The sequence below is a fragment of the Chrysemys picta genome, chromosome 12 (assembly GCF_011386835.1).
Source record: "Chrysemys picta bellii isolate R12L10 chromosome 12, ASM1138683v2, whole genome shotgun sequence".
NCBI lineage: Eukaryota > Metazoa > Chordata > Testudines > Emydidae > Chrysemys > Chrysemys picta.
This window is the reverse complement of record NC_088802.1, coordinates 38269605-38283979: the sequence shown is the minus strand read 5'-3', so window position 1 is coordinate 38283979 and position 14375 is coordinate 38269605. Positions and strand designations below refer to the sequence as shown.

The 14375-nt window shown below is 42.0% G+C and overlaps 1 protein-coding gene across 6 annotated transcripts in view; it reads left to right on the top strand.

Annotated features, from left to right (window-relative positions):
- Positions 1–14375, top strand: part of TBCD (tubulin folding cofactor D) — a 268348-nt gene that overhangs the window by 101537 nt on the left and 152436 nt on the right. For all 6 annotated transcript variants that reach the window (XM_065563362.1, XM_065563361.1, XM_042841194.2 and 3 more), the window contains exon 15: positions 5682–5838. In XM_065563362.1, the coding sequence (XP_065419434.1) occupies positions 5682–5838 (157 nt within the window). The remainder of the gene's footprint in view (positions 1–5681; positions 5839–14375) is intronic.

Here is a 14375-nt window from a genome sequence, read left to right as displayed (position 1 = left end):
ACAGCAGGGCTTGGCAATATCATCCATCAGAGTGCACCTGGCAGCTATTTTGGCTTTCCACCTGGGTGAAAACGGGCGTTCGGTCTTCTCCAATCCCATGGTCAGCAGATTTCTCAAGGGGTTGGAGTGCCTGTTCCCACGAATTCGACAACCGGTCCCTAGGTGGGATCTTAACCTGGTCCTATCCAGACTCATGGGTGCCCCGTTTGAGCCGATGGCCACCTGCTCGCTCCTGTACCTTTCCTGGAAGACAGCCTTCCTCGTAGCTATCACCTCGGCGGGTATCTGAGCTCAGGGCACTCACATCAGAACCACCGTATACGGTGTTCCACAAGGACAAGGTATAGCTGCGACCCATCTGGCCTTTCTCCCTAAGGTGGTGTCTGCCTTCCATGTCAACCAGGGCATCTTCCTCCCTGTCTTCTACCTGAGGCCGCACGCCTCTCGACGGGAACAGCAGCTGCACTCTCTGGACGTTCACAGGGCCCTGGCCTTCTACATCGAGCAAATGAAACCTTTCAGGAGATCGTCACAGCTGTTTGTTGCAGTGGCAGACCGAATGAAGGGCCTTCCGGTCTCCTCCCAGCGCATCTCATCCTGGATCACATCATGCATCCGTGCGTGCTATGACTTGGCTGGTGTCCCAATTATGCGCCTTATCGCCCGCTCCACGCGGGCTCAGGCTTCATTCTCTGCTTTCCTGGTGCACGTGCCCATACAGGAGATATGTAGGGCAGCGACTTGGTCATCGGTGCATACCTTCACCTCCCACTATGCGATAGTGCAGCAGTCCAGGGGTGATGCTGCATTTGGTTCAGCGGTCCTTCACTCTGTGACATCTCACTACGACCCCAGTGCCTAGGTAAGGCTTGGGAGTCACCTAATTGGAATCAATATGAGCAAGCACTCGAAGAAGAAAAGACGGTTACCCACCTTTGTAACTGTTGTTGTTGGAGATGTGTTGCTCATATCCATTCCAAACCCGCCCTCCTTCCCCTCTGTCGGAGTAGCCGGCAAGAAGGAACTGAGGGGGTGCTGGGTCAGCCTGGGCATATATCCGGTGCCATGAAGGCGCCACTCCATTGAGTGTTGTTAGGGTAAAAATCTCCCAATGATCGTGCACGCGGTGCGCGCACACACCTAATTGGAATGGATATGAGCAACACATCTCGAAGAACAACAGTTACAAAGGTGAGTAACCGTCTTTTTCACAGAAACCATTGCCTGCAATCAGCATGGCCTCATAAATGAGAAGAACAAGCTGAGAGCAGGACGAGAAACACAACCGGATCCTTTCAAGAATTTTGCCCAAAAATCAATTGCAGAAGCATTGATGGCAATAGGAGCCACTTACCTGTAACCTGCCCTTCCAGGAAAAAAAGAAAACATTTGGTACACTTCCTTTGATGATGGGACTCTACCACTCACTCTCTAAAGCATGCAGTAGTATGACCATACTAAGAAAACAAAAACCCCATTACTGAAACTCAGAGACTTTGCTAAATAATGCCTTGTGTCTAGATTCCATTTTCTAAGAAAGTCAACTGAGAAGTAGCAAAAGAGTCTCCAAAAACGACACGTAGCTGCTGGTGTCCTAAATTTCTCTGCCAGGCCTTATTGCAGGACATGCTGATGAGACAGCACTTGTTAACCTTGTGGGTGACAAGGTAGGTATATTCATGCTCGTTCTTCTGGGCAGCTCTGTGGTATTTGATAAGGTTGATCACCGAATACTCCTGTTTAGCTTCTGGCAAGCTGCATGGATGAAAAGAAACTGAAATGCCGGAGGTCGGTCCTCTGTGTCAGAATATAGAGATAGTTGTGGATAACTACACTCCACCTCCACAAGACTTAATCTTCAACATTGAAAATTTCTGTGAAGCCATTCTGAGAGCTGGGGGGACGTGGACTGAAGCACCAACAATGACAGACAACACCTGGCTCCACATTTTTCTTATGTCAAACATAAACAGGATTGTCTTTCATCTTTCTCAGTACCTGGCTGAAATCAATATTAGGATGAAAAATAGGTACTTAAAGCCTAACTGAGGCAAGATTGCTGGCAGGAAGAGAGAAATGCATTGAAGAATTTATCTCCTTTATAACATCTCTCTCTGTCAATGGCCCCTGTCCTCACATTGTTACAGTGCAGCTTTAGGTGTCTTGTTAGACTCCGTAGTGCTCTTGGAAGCCCAAATAGCTATGGCAGCAAAAAACCCCACCTGCTTCTATCTGCATTCTATCCTGTCAGACATATTCTGGTCATGGTTTAGTCCAGGTGATCTGTGCTTTCATGACAATGCTGTTTGTCGCAACTTCTTATATCTTGGAATGGAAAAGCTCCAAATGGTACAAAATGCAACTACTCACCAGGCTTCTGTTGTATGCAGAGGCTATCCACTCAATATAGTATCTAGTTCATGATCTGTGTTCTGATTGATCCAAAGCCCTTGTTAATTAAAAAGTGTCAGACTGTTGAGAACATGTGTTGCAACAGATACTGGCCAACCACAGGTGAACTGTGTTGTTTTTATTTTATAGTATTCACAAGCCAGTATTTATTTTTAGAATTAGCTATTACTTTGTAGTATGATAGACAGTGCTATAGCAAGAAATAAACAATTGTATCCTAATGTCTACTACTGCTAAATTGTGTTTAGAATTGTTCTTAATAAAAGTAAAAATCCACTGTAAAATCTCATTTAAAAGAAAAAGTATATGTCTGATGTTTGAATGCATCAGTTTTAAAACTCTGTATAGTTTAATCATTCTTAAAGCATGTTTTCAACTTCACAGCCATGATACTTTGTAACATCCAATTTCATTATTCTCTGCTGTAGACGCAGCTTTGTGGCCACTGAAATTATAGTAGGGGGCAGAGTGTGAAATTCAGAAAACATTGAGGAAGGGGAAAATAGATGCACAGAAACTAGCAGAGGGAACATAAAGAGTATGAAGGAGACCTCAGATCCAGCAGGAATTGGAACTATGGGGAAGGGAGGATGAGAAGAGGGGGAAGGAGAAAATGCCAACTATGCTTCTTACTTAAAATGCTGAGAGAGAACTTGTGAGGGTAGATAGAGAATTTCATTTCTGTTTGGCAAATTAAATCCCAGAGTTAGTCGTAAGATTGTGTTTGGAACAACATGTCTGTCTGTGTCTTTGCTAATACTGTGTATATTGTTTGAATGTTCATGGTACTGGCAGCTGAAGAAACAACTTAGATGGATCACAGTATGCGCCTGCTCAGTAGTCTCTCTCTCTCTCTCTCTCTCTCTCTCTCATATGTCTGGCAGCTGCATAAATGACTTGGATGAAGATCTGTCAGTTTCACATGTCTGCTGTTGCCACAGAGAAATGTTATACAGGAATTACTTGCAATGTTAATATGTTCAGTTGTGGAATGTTTAATACATAATTCCCATAACAAATGGGATCATGGTAATTATTGGTTAAAAAGATCTCATTAACCCACCCTGAAATTGTACGATGTAGTCCTCCAACAAAGGGTACACAAGATACACTTGACCTTGGCTAAAAGGCCAAGAAGCAGAGAGAAATTGATCCTTAGTTGCTGAATGGAACTCTCCATTACCCAGAGTTGTCATGCAAACTGTTCAGAATGTATTCTGTGGTTCTCAGTGGTATTGCACAATTTGTGGGGTTTCTGTGGGCAAATTAAATTTTCAGTGAATTTCCTTCCCCATAATTGCAAGCTAGTCTGGGTTATTTAGAGAGGTTTAGATCATCTTCAATACTTCTAAAAGTTTAGGGGAATTCGGGACAATTTTATACATATGGTTCTAACTGTTCATTTGGATGGCAACTTGGAAATTGAATGTTAATAGGTAGATGTACCAGAGAAGCGGGTCGGCTTATGAACAGGTGTAGAGAGGGAGTGGTGGGACACAGCCCCTACCCAAAACAGAGGGAGCAAGGAGAGGTAGCAGAGCCAGAAGGCAAGAGGTGGGGCCAGAGTCTCTTCGCTTCTGGCCACAACGTTCTCCCCCCCAGCCTCCGAAGCAGCTGCAGCTCCAGGGCTGGCAGGCTGCAGCCGTGCTGCTCGGTCCTGCCCCCCAGAGCAGGCTGTGGATATGCCCCCCGGCCCGCCGGAGCACGCTGTGGCTGTGCCGCCCAGCCCGCTGGAACATGCTGTGGCCGTGCCGCCTGGTCTGGCCCGCTGGAGCAGGCTGCGGCTGCACTGCCCAGCCTGCTGGAGCATTTCCAGCCAGGCCAGAGACATCCTACCCTGGCCCTCCCCAGATAAGGTGGGAAGGGATGGGATGGGGAGAATGTGGAGGTCCCAAGCTGGAGTGGGGGTCATGTGGGGGATGGTCACAGGGGTTACTCCCCTAACTCCCAGCTTCTCCCCCCCCCCCCCCAAAAAAAAAAATTCCCCACCAGTTGCTGTCCCGGCCCGTCAGGGTAAGCAGCTGGCGCGCCGAGACACTTTTTGTTTAGGCTCGAGGTAAACAAACCATCTTGGCCCACCAGTGGCTTATCCTGATGGCCCTGGAGCCAAAGTTTGCTGACCCCTGAATTATAGGGTCGGCTTATGAATGGGTTTTACTTATCCATCTTGGGGAGGGTGGGTGGGGTCGGCTTATAAACGAGCCGGCTTATGATTGAGTATATACACATTTGCACTTTACTAAACCCAGTGGTAAATTAGAGAGACAAGGTGGGTGAAATAATAGCTTTTGAGCTTACCCTGAGCTCTTCAGTGTTAAATGTTAAGTCAATATTCTATATACAATTTAGGGCACGCTGTCAAATATGATAGGTCTAAAAATATACCTACAGTACTTTGAAAATAGTGCCATTTTAGGCATCTGAAGGCAAAATGTCAGACATGCCATTTTTATAACAGGCAGTGCCTGCTGTAGTTCACAGCTGGTGGTGGAGTAGGTGCATTTAAATGATGTATAGTGCAACTCTGTCAAAGTGGAGCATGCATATTATTTTATATTCCATAAGTAAATCTTTTACCCCTCACCACACCTGTCTTTAATCTATGGTGAGTGTAGGTTGGGGAAAAAATATACACACTGTACTTTGAACCTTCAAAGGAAAGTCTAGGAAATAACCTTATTTCCAAAACCGTATAGTGTGTCAATTTTAGGCCTACCAGTCTGAGCATCCATTTTAATTTAATAAAACAAACCTGTAAAAATTTTATCAACTTTCTTTCAGCAATGTAAAAAGACTAGAGAGTCAAGCTTTTTATCATTTGAAGCAGCTTTCTGTTGTACTTCCTTATTTTGTTAATATCCCCTTTCTAACAAGATACTTAGAACAGTGCAAGATACTCCTTATGTGGACTCACTAGTATTTAATCCATGTACTGTCTCTTAAATCTTTGCTAATCTAGGGTGTTGCCTTCTATGTACTTTTGAGTATGAGAACAATGAAATACAGTTGAAGGGGACGAGAAAAGAAACAGAGGTTATTAGTCAAGAAACAAAATGCCATGTTAAGTCAAAATCCTGCTTTTTTTTAATTTAGTCCTAGAACCACAGCCTATATCCCCTGAGAACAGCATTCAACTTGTTCTAGTGAACACAGGAAAATATGTACCTTTCCTTATGTCTTTTCATTTAAAACTTATTGAATGGCCTTGTATTTTTGTTATTTACTGTGTGTTCATATTCCTAATTCTTGTGAATTTCTTCACTCCACAGTTGTTCCTGTTATTTTAAAAGCATTGACATATGACGAGAAGCGGGGAGCCTGCAGCGTGGGTTCCAACGTAAGAGATGCAGCATGCTATGTTTGCTGGGCCTTTGCTCGTGCCTATGATCCCTTAGAACTGAAGCCATTTGTTAATCAAATTTCAAGGTGGGTTGCAATGACGAGAAACTGAGAGAATTCATTTTTTTTCTTTAGGCTATTTACAGTACAGAAAATGGAAGACAGTTAATAGAGATTTCAGAGACTTAACACCTAGGTTAATGTTACAATTACTGCACATCTAAAAACTTTAAGGCAATCTTTTAAAAATGAAGTAAGGATAATTTGTTAATGTTGTTCAAAAGGAAAACATCTGTTCAGGGGAAGTACTCTCTCCATTAAAAAATTGCTTTGTTGTCACAGGTGATGTCAATGAGATTAGATGAGCTATGAAAATTCTCACTTTTTAATCTTTGTATTCTGTGGCTGTCCAGAAATTTTTTTAAAAAAAGGCATAAACATGATCTGCTCTTGGTGGTACTGACAATTATACTGGACATCTTAATCAAGGTACAGCAGCAGTGTAATGTTTGGTCCTTAGTTCTGGGAGGCCCTCCCTCCCTTTTTTCTTCAGATTTTCAGAGTTTAAGGATCATCACTGAAATCTAAATGTTGTTTGATTTTTTTTTTTCAGAGAACACTGTTAAATCAATTTTTAATAGACCTAAATGTTTTCTTATTGTGTGATGACTCATTTTCTTATATTTCCCTGTTGTTCCAAACAAAGATCAAATCTAAAGAAATCCACAAGCAAAAATTACTGAGTGACTGATGCTGCTTGGTGTGGAGGCTCCTCCCATCTCCCCTGCTTTTCTGCCCAGTCTTCAGCTCTAGGGCAGCGCCACTCCAAGGGACTGTGAAACCAGTGCTGCTTCCTCTGCCTCAGATCAAAGCGAAAGAGAGGTGGAACTGATATTCTGTTCTAGAATTGGGTTGCAGGTTTGCAGAGTGGTATGAGGTGGAAGCAGTAGCAAGGGGGAAGGCTAAGGCATAAAGCTGCTTCTTCCCCTTACTTTCTCAGACACTCACTGAGTTCTAGTGATCCAAGGATTTTGCTGCTTTCTCAGATGGTGAGGTGCAACCCACTAATCACTCCCTCACAACCAACTTCTAGTTTGCAGCCTGCAGGTGGAGCAGCACTGGTCTAGAAGACCTGGACTCTTGCTCTCAATCTAGTGAGCCATTTTTAGATCCTTTGGGCTTTTATATACCAATATTTCTTTTGATTCTCCTTTGAGTGATCCAGTTAAAAAAATCCTGTGAAGAATAGCTGATGCAGGCTTCTTAAGTAGCCTTTATGGGATGATTTTTTGCTTTAGATACTAGACCTGGCTTAGTTTGGAAAAACTTGACTGGAAGATATTGTCAGAATATCTGATTGAATTACATAATACTCTCCAGCAATATTTCACTCTTGTTTCATTGAAACTGGAGAAATGATAGTCTAGCCATAGTAAATCTTACTTATTTGCACTTCGTTTATCCATCCACTTCTTATATACTACATGTTTCAGCCGTAGTCTCTCCCCGTTTCTCAGAAAGGTTTAAGAACTGAGTGTTGTCTTGTGTTAGTAAAAAATCATTTATTTTGCAGAATATCCTGTAGAGTTTTACTACTGGTAACAGGAAGCTTTATCATAATTGAAACCAAACCAAAATTACAAATAAATGAGCAAAGTATGTTGTGCCTTCCAGTTCTTTTGTTTTCGTGGAATAGCCCTCTGCCAGTCCAGAGTCACTACAGGAGTAAACTCTGCTCTCTGTGGTTTGGATGGAGAAATGTGCCACCTCCTGTTCCTTAGGGTATATCTGTGCTGCAGCTGGGAGTGAGCGTCCCGAAGTGTGGTTTATATACATGCCAGTGGGGCTTGCGCTAGCGTGCTAAAAATAGCTTCATGGACATTGCAGCTCTGGCAGAGACTAGGCTAGTCAGCTGAGCTCAAGCCCACCCGGTCCCCTACGCTTGAGCTCAGGAGACTAGCCCAAGTCTCCACTGGAGCTGCAATAGTCACACATGTTTTTAGCATCCTAGCTCCGAACCCTGCTAATGTGAGTCTGTCTTCCTGGACTGAGAGGCTCGCTCCCAGATGTAGTACAGACGTATCCGTAAAGACCCAGCCCTTGGTGCATAAAATACACTAGAAACTTCTAGCAGTAGACTAGAAACTAATGCAGCTTTCCTCTTCCACTACTGGGATTGTTTTTCTGCTACAACTCTCGCCCTTCCTTCTTTTGCTTTTGTCTTCTTTCTGCCTGACTTATGAGATTCTCTCCTCTGGGATACAGGTTTTTTCTCCCTGTTGCCCCCTGACTGGTGGTTTAGGGGTTCTTTAATGGCTACTCTGCGTCATAAGCTTGTAGCGATAGCTCCTCTTGGCTTGCTGGCAGATTTCCAGTGCTCCTCATCTATAACAGCTCAAGCAGCTTTGTTTTTGTCTCCACTGAAGTAGCTTTTGACCAGCTGGCATTGGTCTCCAAAAATAGTGTCTGTTTCTTTAATCCTAGGCTTCCCTTCTTGGCCCTGGCCTGTTACTACTTGATACCTTCTCCAGTCACATTAGTCCTTAGGGCTCTGAAGCAGTGGTGCCCAGCTGGGTTTCAGGTTGCCTTCCAGGATCCCTGTGGTTGCTATACTAATGTCCAACTGAAATGAACTATAGTTGTCATCTCCTCCAATTTATTTCCTATGCTGAAACACAAGGCAAAGAAAAAAAGCACTTGAAAATTCAGAGATCAAAGGGGTCACTGCCTTGGGATAAGGAAGTTTCATCTTGTTCTGATCTTCTGCTCCTTTAATTTGTAGGATGCTTTTGATGAGGGAAGAGTGCCTATGGGGAAGCCTGATAGACAATCCAATTCTCATGGATGTTTTTCAGGAGGTGGTGAAAGTCATCTCCAACAGGCACTCTTTCAAGCTATGGAAATACGTAGAGGAGCTGGTCTTTCCCATACCAGGCTCCCAGAGGGAAAACCTTGAGTCCAAGGGTGTCATATGTAGACCTACGAGGTCCAACTGGACCTGTCACAAATGGTATGTGGTCTAGAAAGACCAGTATGCCAAATTTGCCTCTTAGTCAAGACTAACTAAAAAGATGAGGATCCTGGTCAAAGGTGCTGCCTTCTTCAAAAACCTGGTTAACAATCTTAATTTTTATTATTTTTTAGTCTGAGGCCTCTATGTCCACCCCGTGGCCTGGGTGATCACATCTAGGATCTCTCTTACTTGATTCCAACTAACTCGTCCCTTGTCAAATCTAAAATCAATGATAGCAAAACTTCTGAGCGCTCCTCAGTCTTCCTTTTTATCATACTTTTCTTTTGTCTGTGATGTGACATGTACTTGTGCCATTTTCTCCTTTGCTCTATCATGGTACAACAATATCTGGGTCTATATGTGGGATGCAAATTCTCCATTAAGATTGTATCTGATTAATGCTCTATTTGATGACATGAAACTGTTTGGCAGAACCTTGGGGCTGAGTAAGCTCTAGTTGCCAGACTGGAAAAAAAAAATTTTTTTTTGGCTTTCAGGTCTCTGGGAACGGTTTCAGAAGGGATTGAAAGGTATCCCTTTTAATAAAAGGCCAGGCTCAAATAGACCATCTTTTCTGCCTACAATACTAATACCAAGTAACAATGAGATTATGCTAGCCCAGGCTAACCTCAGCTGGGTGGGAGGAGGTTGAGGAAATTCCTGAGGGTCTGGATTGGTTTGAGCAGTGAGAGATTGTACACAAATAGCTATAGACTGAGTTTGCTAGCATAGCTGACAAGTATACCATATATATCATTCATAAGCTGAATTTTTTTTTAGTAAAAAAGGGAAGCACCAGCGAAGGGCGTCGGCTTATAGACGGGTATACATAGAGAGCAAGGAGAGGCAGCACAGCCAGCAGAGCCAGAAGGGAAGAGGCGGGGCCAGAGTCTCTCTGCTTCTGGCCACGCTGCTCTCCCCCCAGCCTCCGAAGCAGGTGCAGCTCCGAGGCTGGCAGGCTGCAGCCGTGCCACTCGGCCCCGCCCCCCAGAGCAGGCTGGTGTAGAGGCACAAATAGCAACTCTTCACTTTTGCAACTAGTTGCAGTTTCCGCCACGCAAAAGCGAAGGTTACTGGGCATGCTCAGTTCGGGTGAGCATGCTCCGTGCACCCAAAGTAAGGAATTGGGAGAAGGAGCTTTTTGTGTCATCACACCGGCCCGCTGGAGCACCGTGTGGCCGTGCCACTTGGCCCAGCTCGCTGGAACATGCTGTGGCCGCATTGCCTGGTCTGGCCCGCCGGAGCAGGCTGCGGCCATGCTGCCCAGCTTGCCGGAGCAGCTCCAGCCAGGCCAGACACATCCTCCCCAGATAAGGTGGGAAGGGATGGGATGGGGAGAGTGTGGGGGTCTCGGGCTAGGGGTGAGGTCATGTGGGGGGTAGTCACGGGTTACTCCCCTGACTCCCAGCTTCTCCTCCGCTAAAACATTTTCTCACCAGTTGCTGTCCCAGCCTATCAGGGTAAGCAGCTGACATGCCGGGAAAGTTTGTTTACTTAGGTTTACCTCCGTGCCTGCGGATGCTCAAGTTAAACAAACCATCTCGGCCCACCAGCAGCTTATCCTGATGGCCCGGGAGCCAAAGTTTTCTGACCCCTGAATTATAGGGTTGGCTTATGAATGAGTCATAAACATTTTCCATTTTTACTTATCCATCTTAGGGGGGTTGTCTTATAAATGAACCGGCTTATGATCGAGTATATACAATACACTTTAGCTAGTGCTAGTCTCGTAATAAAGTTATGATGAAAGGTTCTTGTAGTTAGATTTGTCAGTGTCTGAATATATTAACTTAGTTTGCACTCTCTCAGAAGTAAAGTTGCCACTTTGAGTAGAAACAGGTAATAAGTATTCAAATACAGCATGACACACAGTTTCACCTACTGTGTCAGCACACTTTGGTTAGGGGCCAATGCAATGATCACACACATTTTTTTCTTTTGTTGTTTTAAATCTAGCCTTAGGTGTGTCGCTATTTCACTTTAAGAAGAGTCATACTTTTAGCCACAAGCAAATTGTTGGCTAACTTGAAAATGAGAAACTCAGCATCTTAGAACAAAGAACTTGATGTTCATTGTGGGTTCAGTTACACAGCAAAAACACGTTCTTTCTCTCTGTCTCTAAAAATAAGCAGCTAAATTGTTACAGAAAAAGAACACTGGCTAACTTTTTTTTTTTTTTTTAAAAGCACTCACTTTAAAATGCTGTACTTGAATCTTTTCAAACATATGAGCCCTGCATCACAAATACTATCTGTCTGGATAACAAAGGTTGAAAGAGTTGTCCTTCATGGTCCTTTAAAACTACTTAACTGGATGGAGGTGCTCACGTACTACTGTACTGGGAGGAGTGTAGCGACATAGGTAGGTATCAGCCTTGAAGGACAAGGTGGTGGTCATAGAGTAAGTGCATTGAAAGGTTGGTAATAACCAAAAGTTAGTACTGTCTGATGGTTGTTGACTGGATATGCAAATTAAGTGATGATCCATTTCATGTCTACATCAATTTTGACATAAATTGATGTTCTTGTTGGGGGTCTCGGGAGAGAAGCACCATGTGAACTGAACTACATTTTTGCCCCATTACCAGTTCAGGTTGTGGTATTGAGATTACAGACCAAAAGTGTGGATTTTTTTGTTTTTTTTCACCCTTCACTGATGCCTAAAGCATTACTGGTTCAAACAAGCATTCCCTTTACTTCTAATGAAGAGCATTGATAGAATTGATAACATCTTACCAGTTGGCAAAAAGGGAAAACTTTTTAATTGAGCCACTCTACATTGGTAGGGCAGCTTGCTCAGTCACTTCGTGTGCTGAACCTGGTCGGTAGTTAAATAGGGGACTTAGGTTTATCATCTTTCACAAGTGTTAATGTTATTTTAAACAAAAATATATAATAATCTTCCTTTATAATGAAGTATTCTGCTATACAGAAAAATCCTTTGATTCACAAAATGGTGACTCGTCTCTGCCTTTTTGTGGGCCTAAGTGCTGTGTTATTAAAAAGTGTTGTTCAGCATACTGATGTTGCAAACTTGTTAAGGTGCCAATAGGACCTAGACTACTTACTCCTACTCTGAGCTCTGTACTACTCCTCTTAACTAATCAAAATTGCAGATGAACAGTCTTTGCCTCAGAATTATAATACTTTTATCTTGATACTTATCTTGACTATTTTTATTTCTGTCCTTATTTTGGTATCTGAACCAACACAAATGCCCTTTGGAGTGTTTATTTTTTTTAAGTCCGGTTTAACTGGTTTCTAAAGGAACAGTAGTTCTAACCCTTCCCTGCACTATCCAAACTACGAGCCCACATGCAACACAAAAAGAAAATTGTTGGGAGCATAGATAATTTAAAAATTAAGTAACTGCTGAATTAATTGCAGGACTGCCTTACCTTCTTCTGGAATATTTGCATGTACCAAAAGTATCATATTGGGCGTATTTTTTAGGTAATTTACCATTTGTTTATAATGCTTGATTTAAACCCTCCCCCCACTATTTTACTCAAAACTAGTGAATGTTTCTTCTATACTAGGAGAGTGTAAATAATGTGTAGTTTAAGAACTGTGAGGCATGTAATGATAATTCTATTCTCATTCCCCCCAGAAAAAATCCAAAGAAATACATTCTAGACTAAGAAGCAGCTGTGCACTACGAAGTAGAGACGTTCTGCCAGTTTGTCTAAAGCCACTATGCAAAAAGAGAGTAGGGAAATGCATTTCTACTATTTGTATAGCATTTTTTGAGTAACTTCTAAATTGTGCTTCGGTTGTAACCTTCTAGATTTATTACATTGAGCAGTTGGAATGCCTTTTCATGTCCCTAACTAAAATGACAAAAGTGATCAATAAATGAATTGTTCTTAGCATTTGTACCTCTTTTGTTAACTTATGAAGACTGACTACTCTCTCCCCTTCCTCCTCCCTCCCCAATTCAGCATAGCACTGTACTATACAGATAATGCGTGCAGTATAGGAGTGTAAGAAGTTTAGTTTTCCCTGTGGTAGTGTGTTGTTTGTGGTAAGAAGAAAAAGAGGGTGTGGCTATCTGATAAACTGAGGTAGCTTGCTCCAGGGCAAGATTGTCATATAGATCAGGAAATTTGAAGCATTGCTCTGAGCTACATCTTGTGCCCGGATGAAACAAAGATGTACAAAAATCTATTTGTTGATTGAATACTGTCTTCAGAAGAGAGTTGTTGGATAGAATTTGCACTGTTTGATGGTTGGTCTTGCTTTTCTATAGTGTAAAGCTGTTTGCTAAAAGTTAATCTTGAATTTAAATGCTGTCGCCTTTTTTCTTTTTTATTCATTTACAGTGTGTTGTGTTTAAGGCCCATTACTACGATCTCTACTAATAGTATTCTTTCAAAAGATTTATTTACTGAAATACACACAGTTTTCACATAATATATCTGGCATTGCTATGGCCTCTTGAAATTTTTATTTAAGAAGTGATGCAAATTTCTTTACTTTTAATATTGAGGTGTCTTTTAAAAGTTAGACACTGCTAAATTCTGATTTCTAGTATGCTGCCACAACTGCCTGGGACTAAAGTATCATTAAAGATTCCAACACAGTTCTTTCTAATAGTTAAATTAAGTTAAGCTAAAGATAGTACAGTATTGTAACAAAAAGTTAAATATACTTGGAACTACAAAAGGTGTCTCCTGGAGACTCAAATGAGTGAGCCATTGTTTGCTCTACCTGTTAGAAATCAGGTGCGGTAAGTTCCAAACAAGTCAAGACAAGTTTCTTTACCTGCCTTAAAAAAAAAAAAATCCCATTTTGTTTTACATGAGCTGTTCCTTTACATTGTTTGTATCACATAAACTCCCACAATGAAAGCAAACAGGTGAAGACGCCTTAAAAATGTTTCATCTTAGAAAGACCGTTCTCATTGCTAGTTGTATTGCATATCACAGCAGAGTGTCTGCATGCACTTATTTAAAATATGAAATGAACTTGAACAATTTATTAACACAGCTTGATGAGTTTTAAATGTTCTTAGTAAAAGGATTAACACACAACTATGATCATAGAGAAAAGGCTTGATTTGTGAATGTAACAGTTAAGGGGCAATAAACTCTGTTGTACTGCTGCTCAGAGTTATTCACTTCTAAGCATGTAAAATAGTATATAGTCTGCTTCATGGTTTCTCTTGTGTGGGTCTTTCATACACTAACAGAGAGGAGAGAAAATGTGATTTGGTAAAGCTACAAAAATTGGCCACAGGGCCTCTGTTAGGTTTAGTAACCTGAAACTATTTTGAATTCAGTTTTTGGAATTGATTAGATTTCAAGTTTACATTTTCCCTTTTAATTACAAAGCAGAAAGAACAGGACTTGCTCTCAAGCTGGTAGCTGAAAACTTGTAATGTTTAAGTCTAACCTTTAAGATCAGCATATTAATTATGAAGTCATTGGGAGAGAATAAAATGACGTGTCATATTTTTAATAGAAGCTGATTTTTGCATCTTAATCTCACCATTGTTACAAGAGAAACTGAGGATAGGGTAGATAACTAAAAGCTAAAACTGATACTTAGTTTTGCTAAAACAACAGTTACAGACTATCCCACAGTTGAGTTAAGGACAGCATATGTAATGC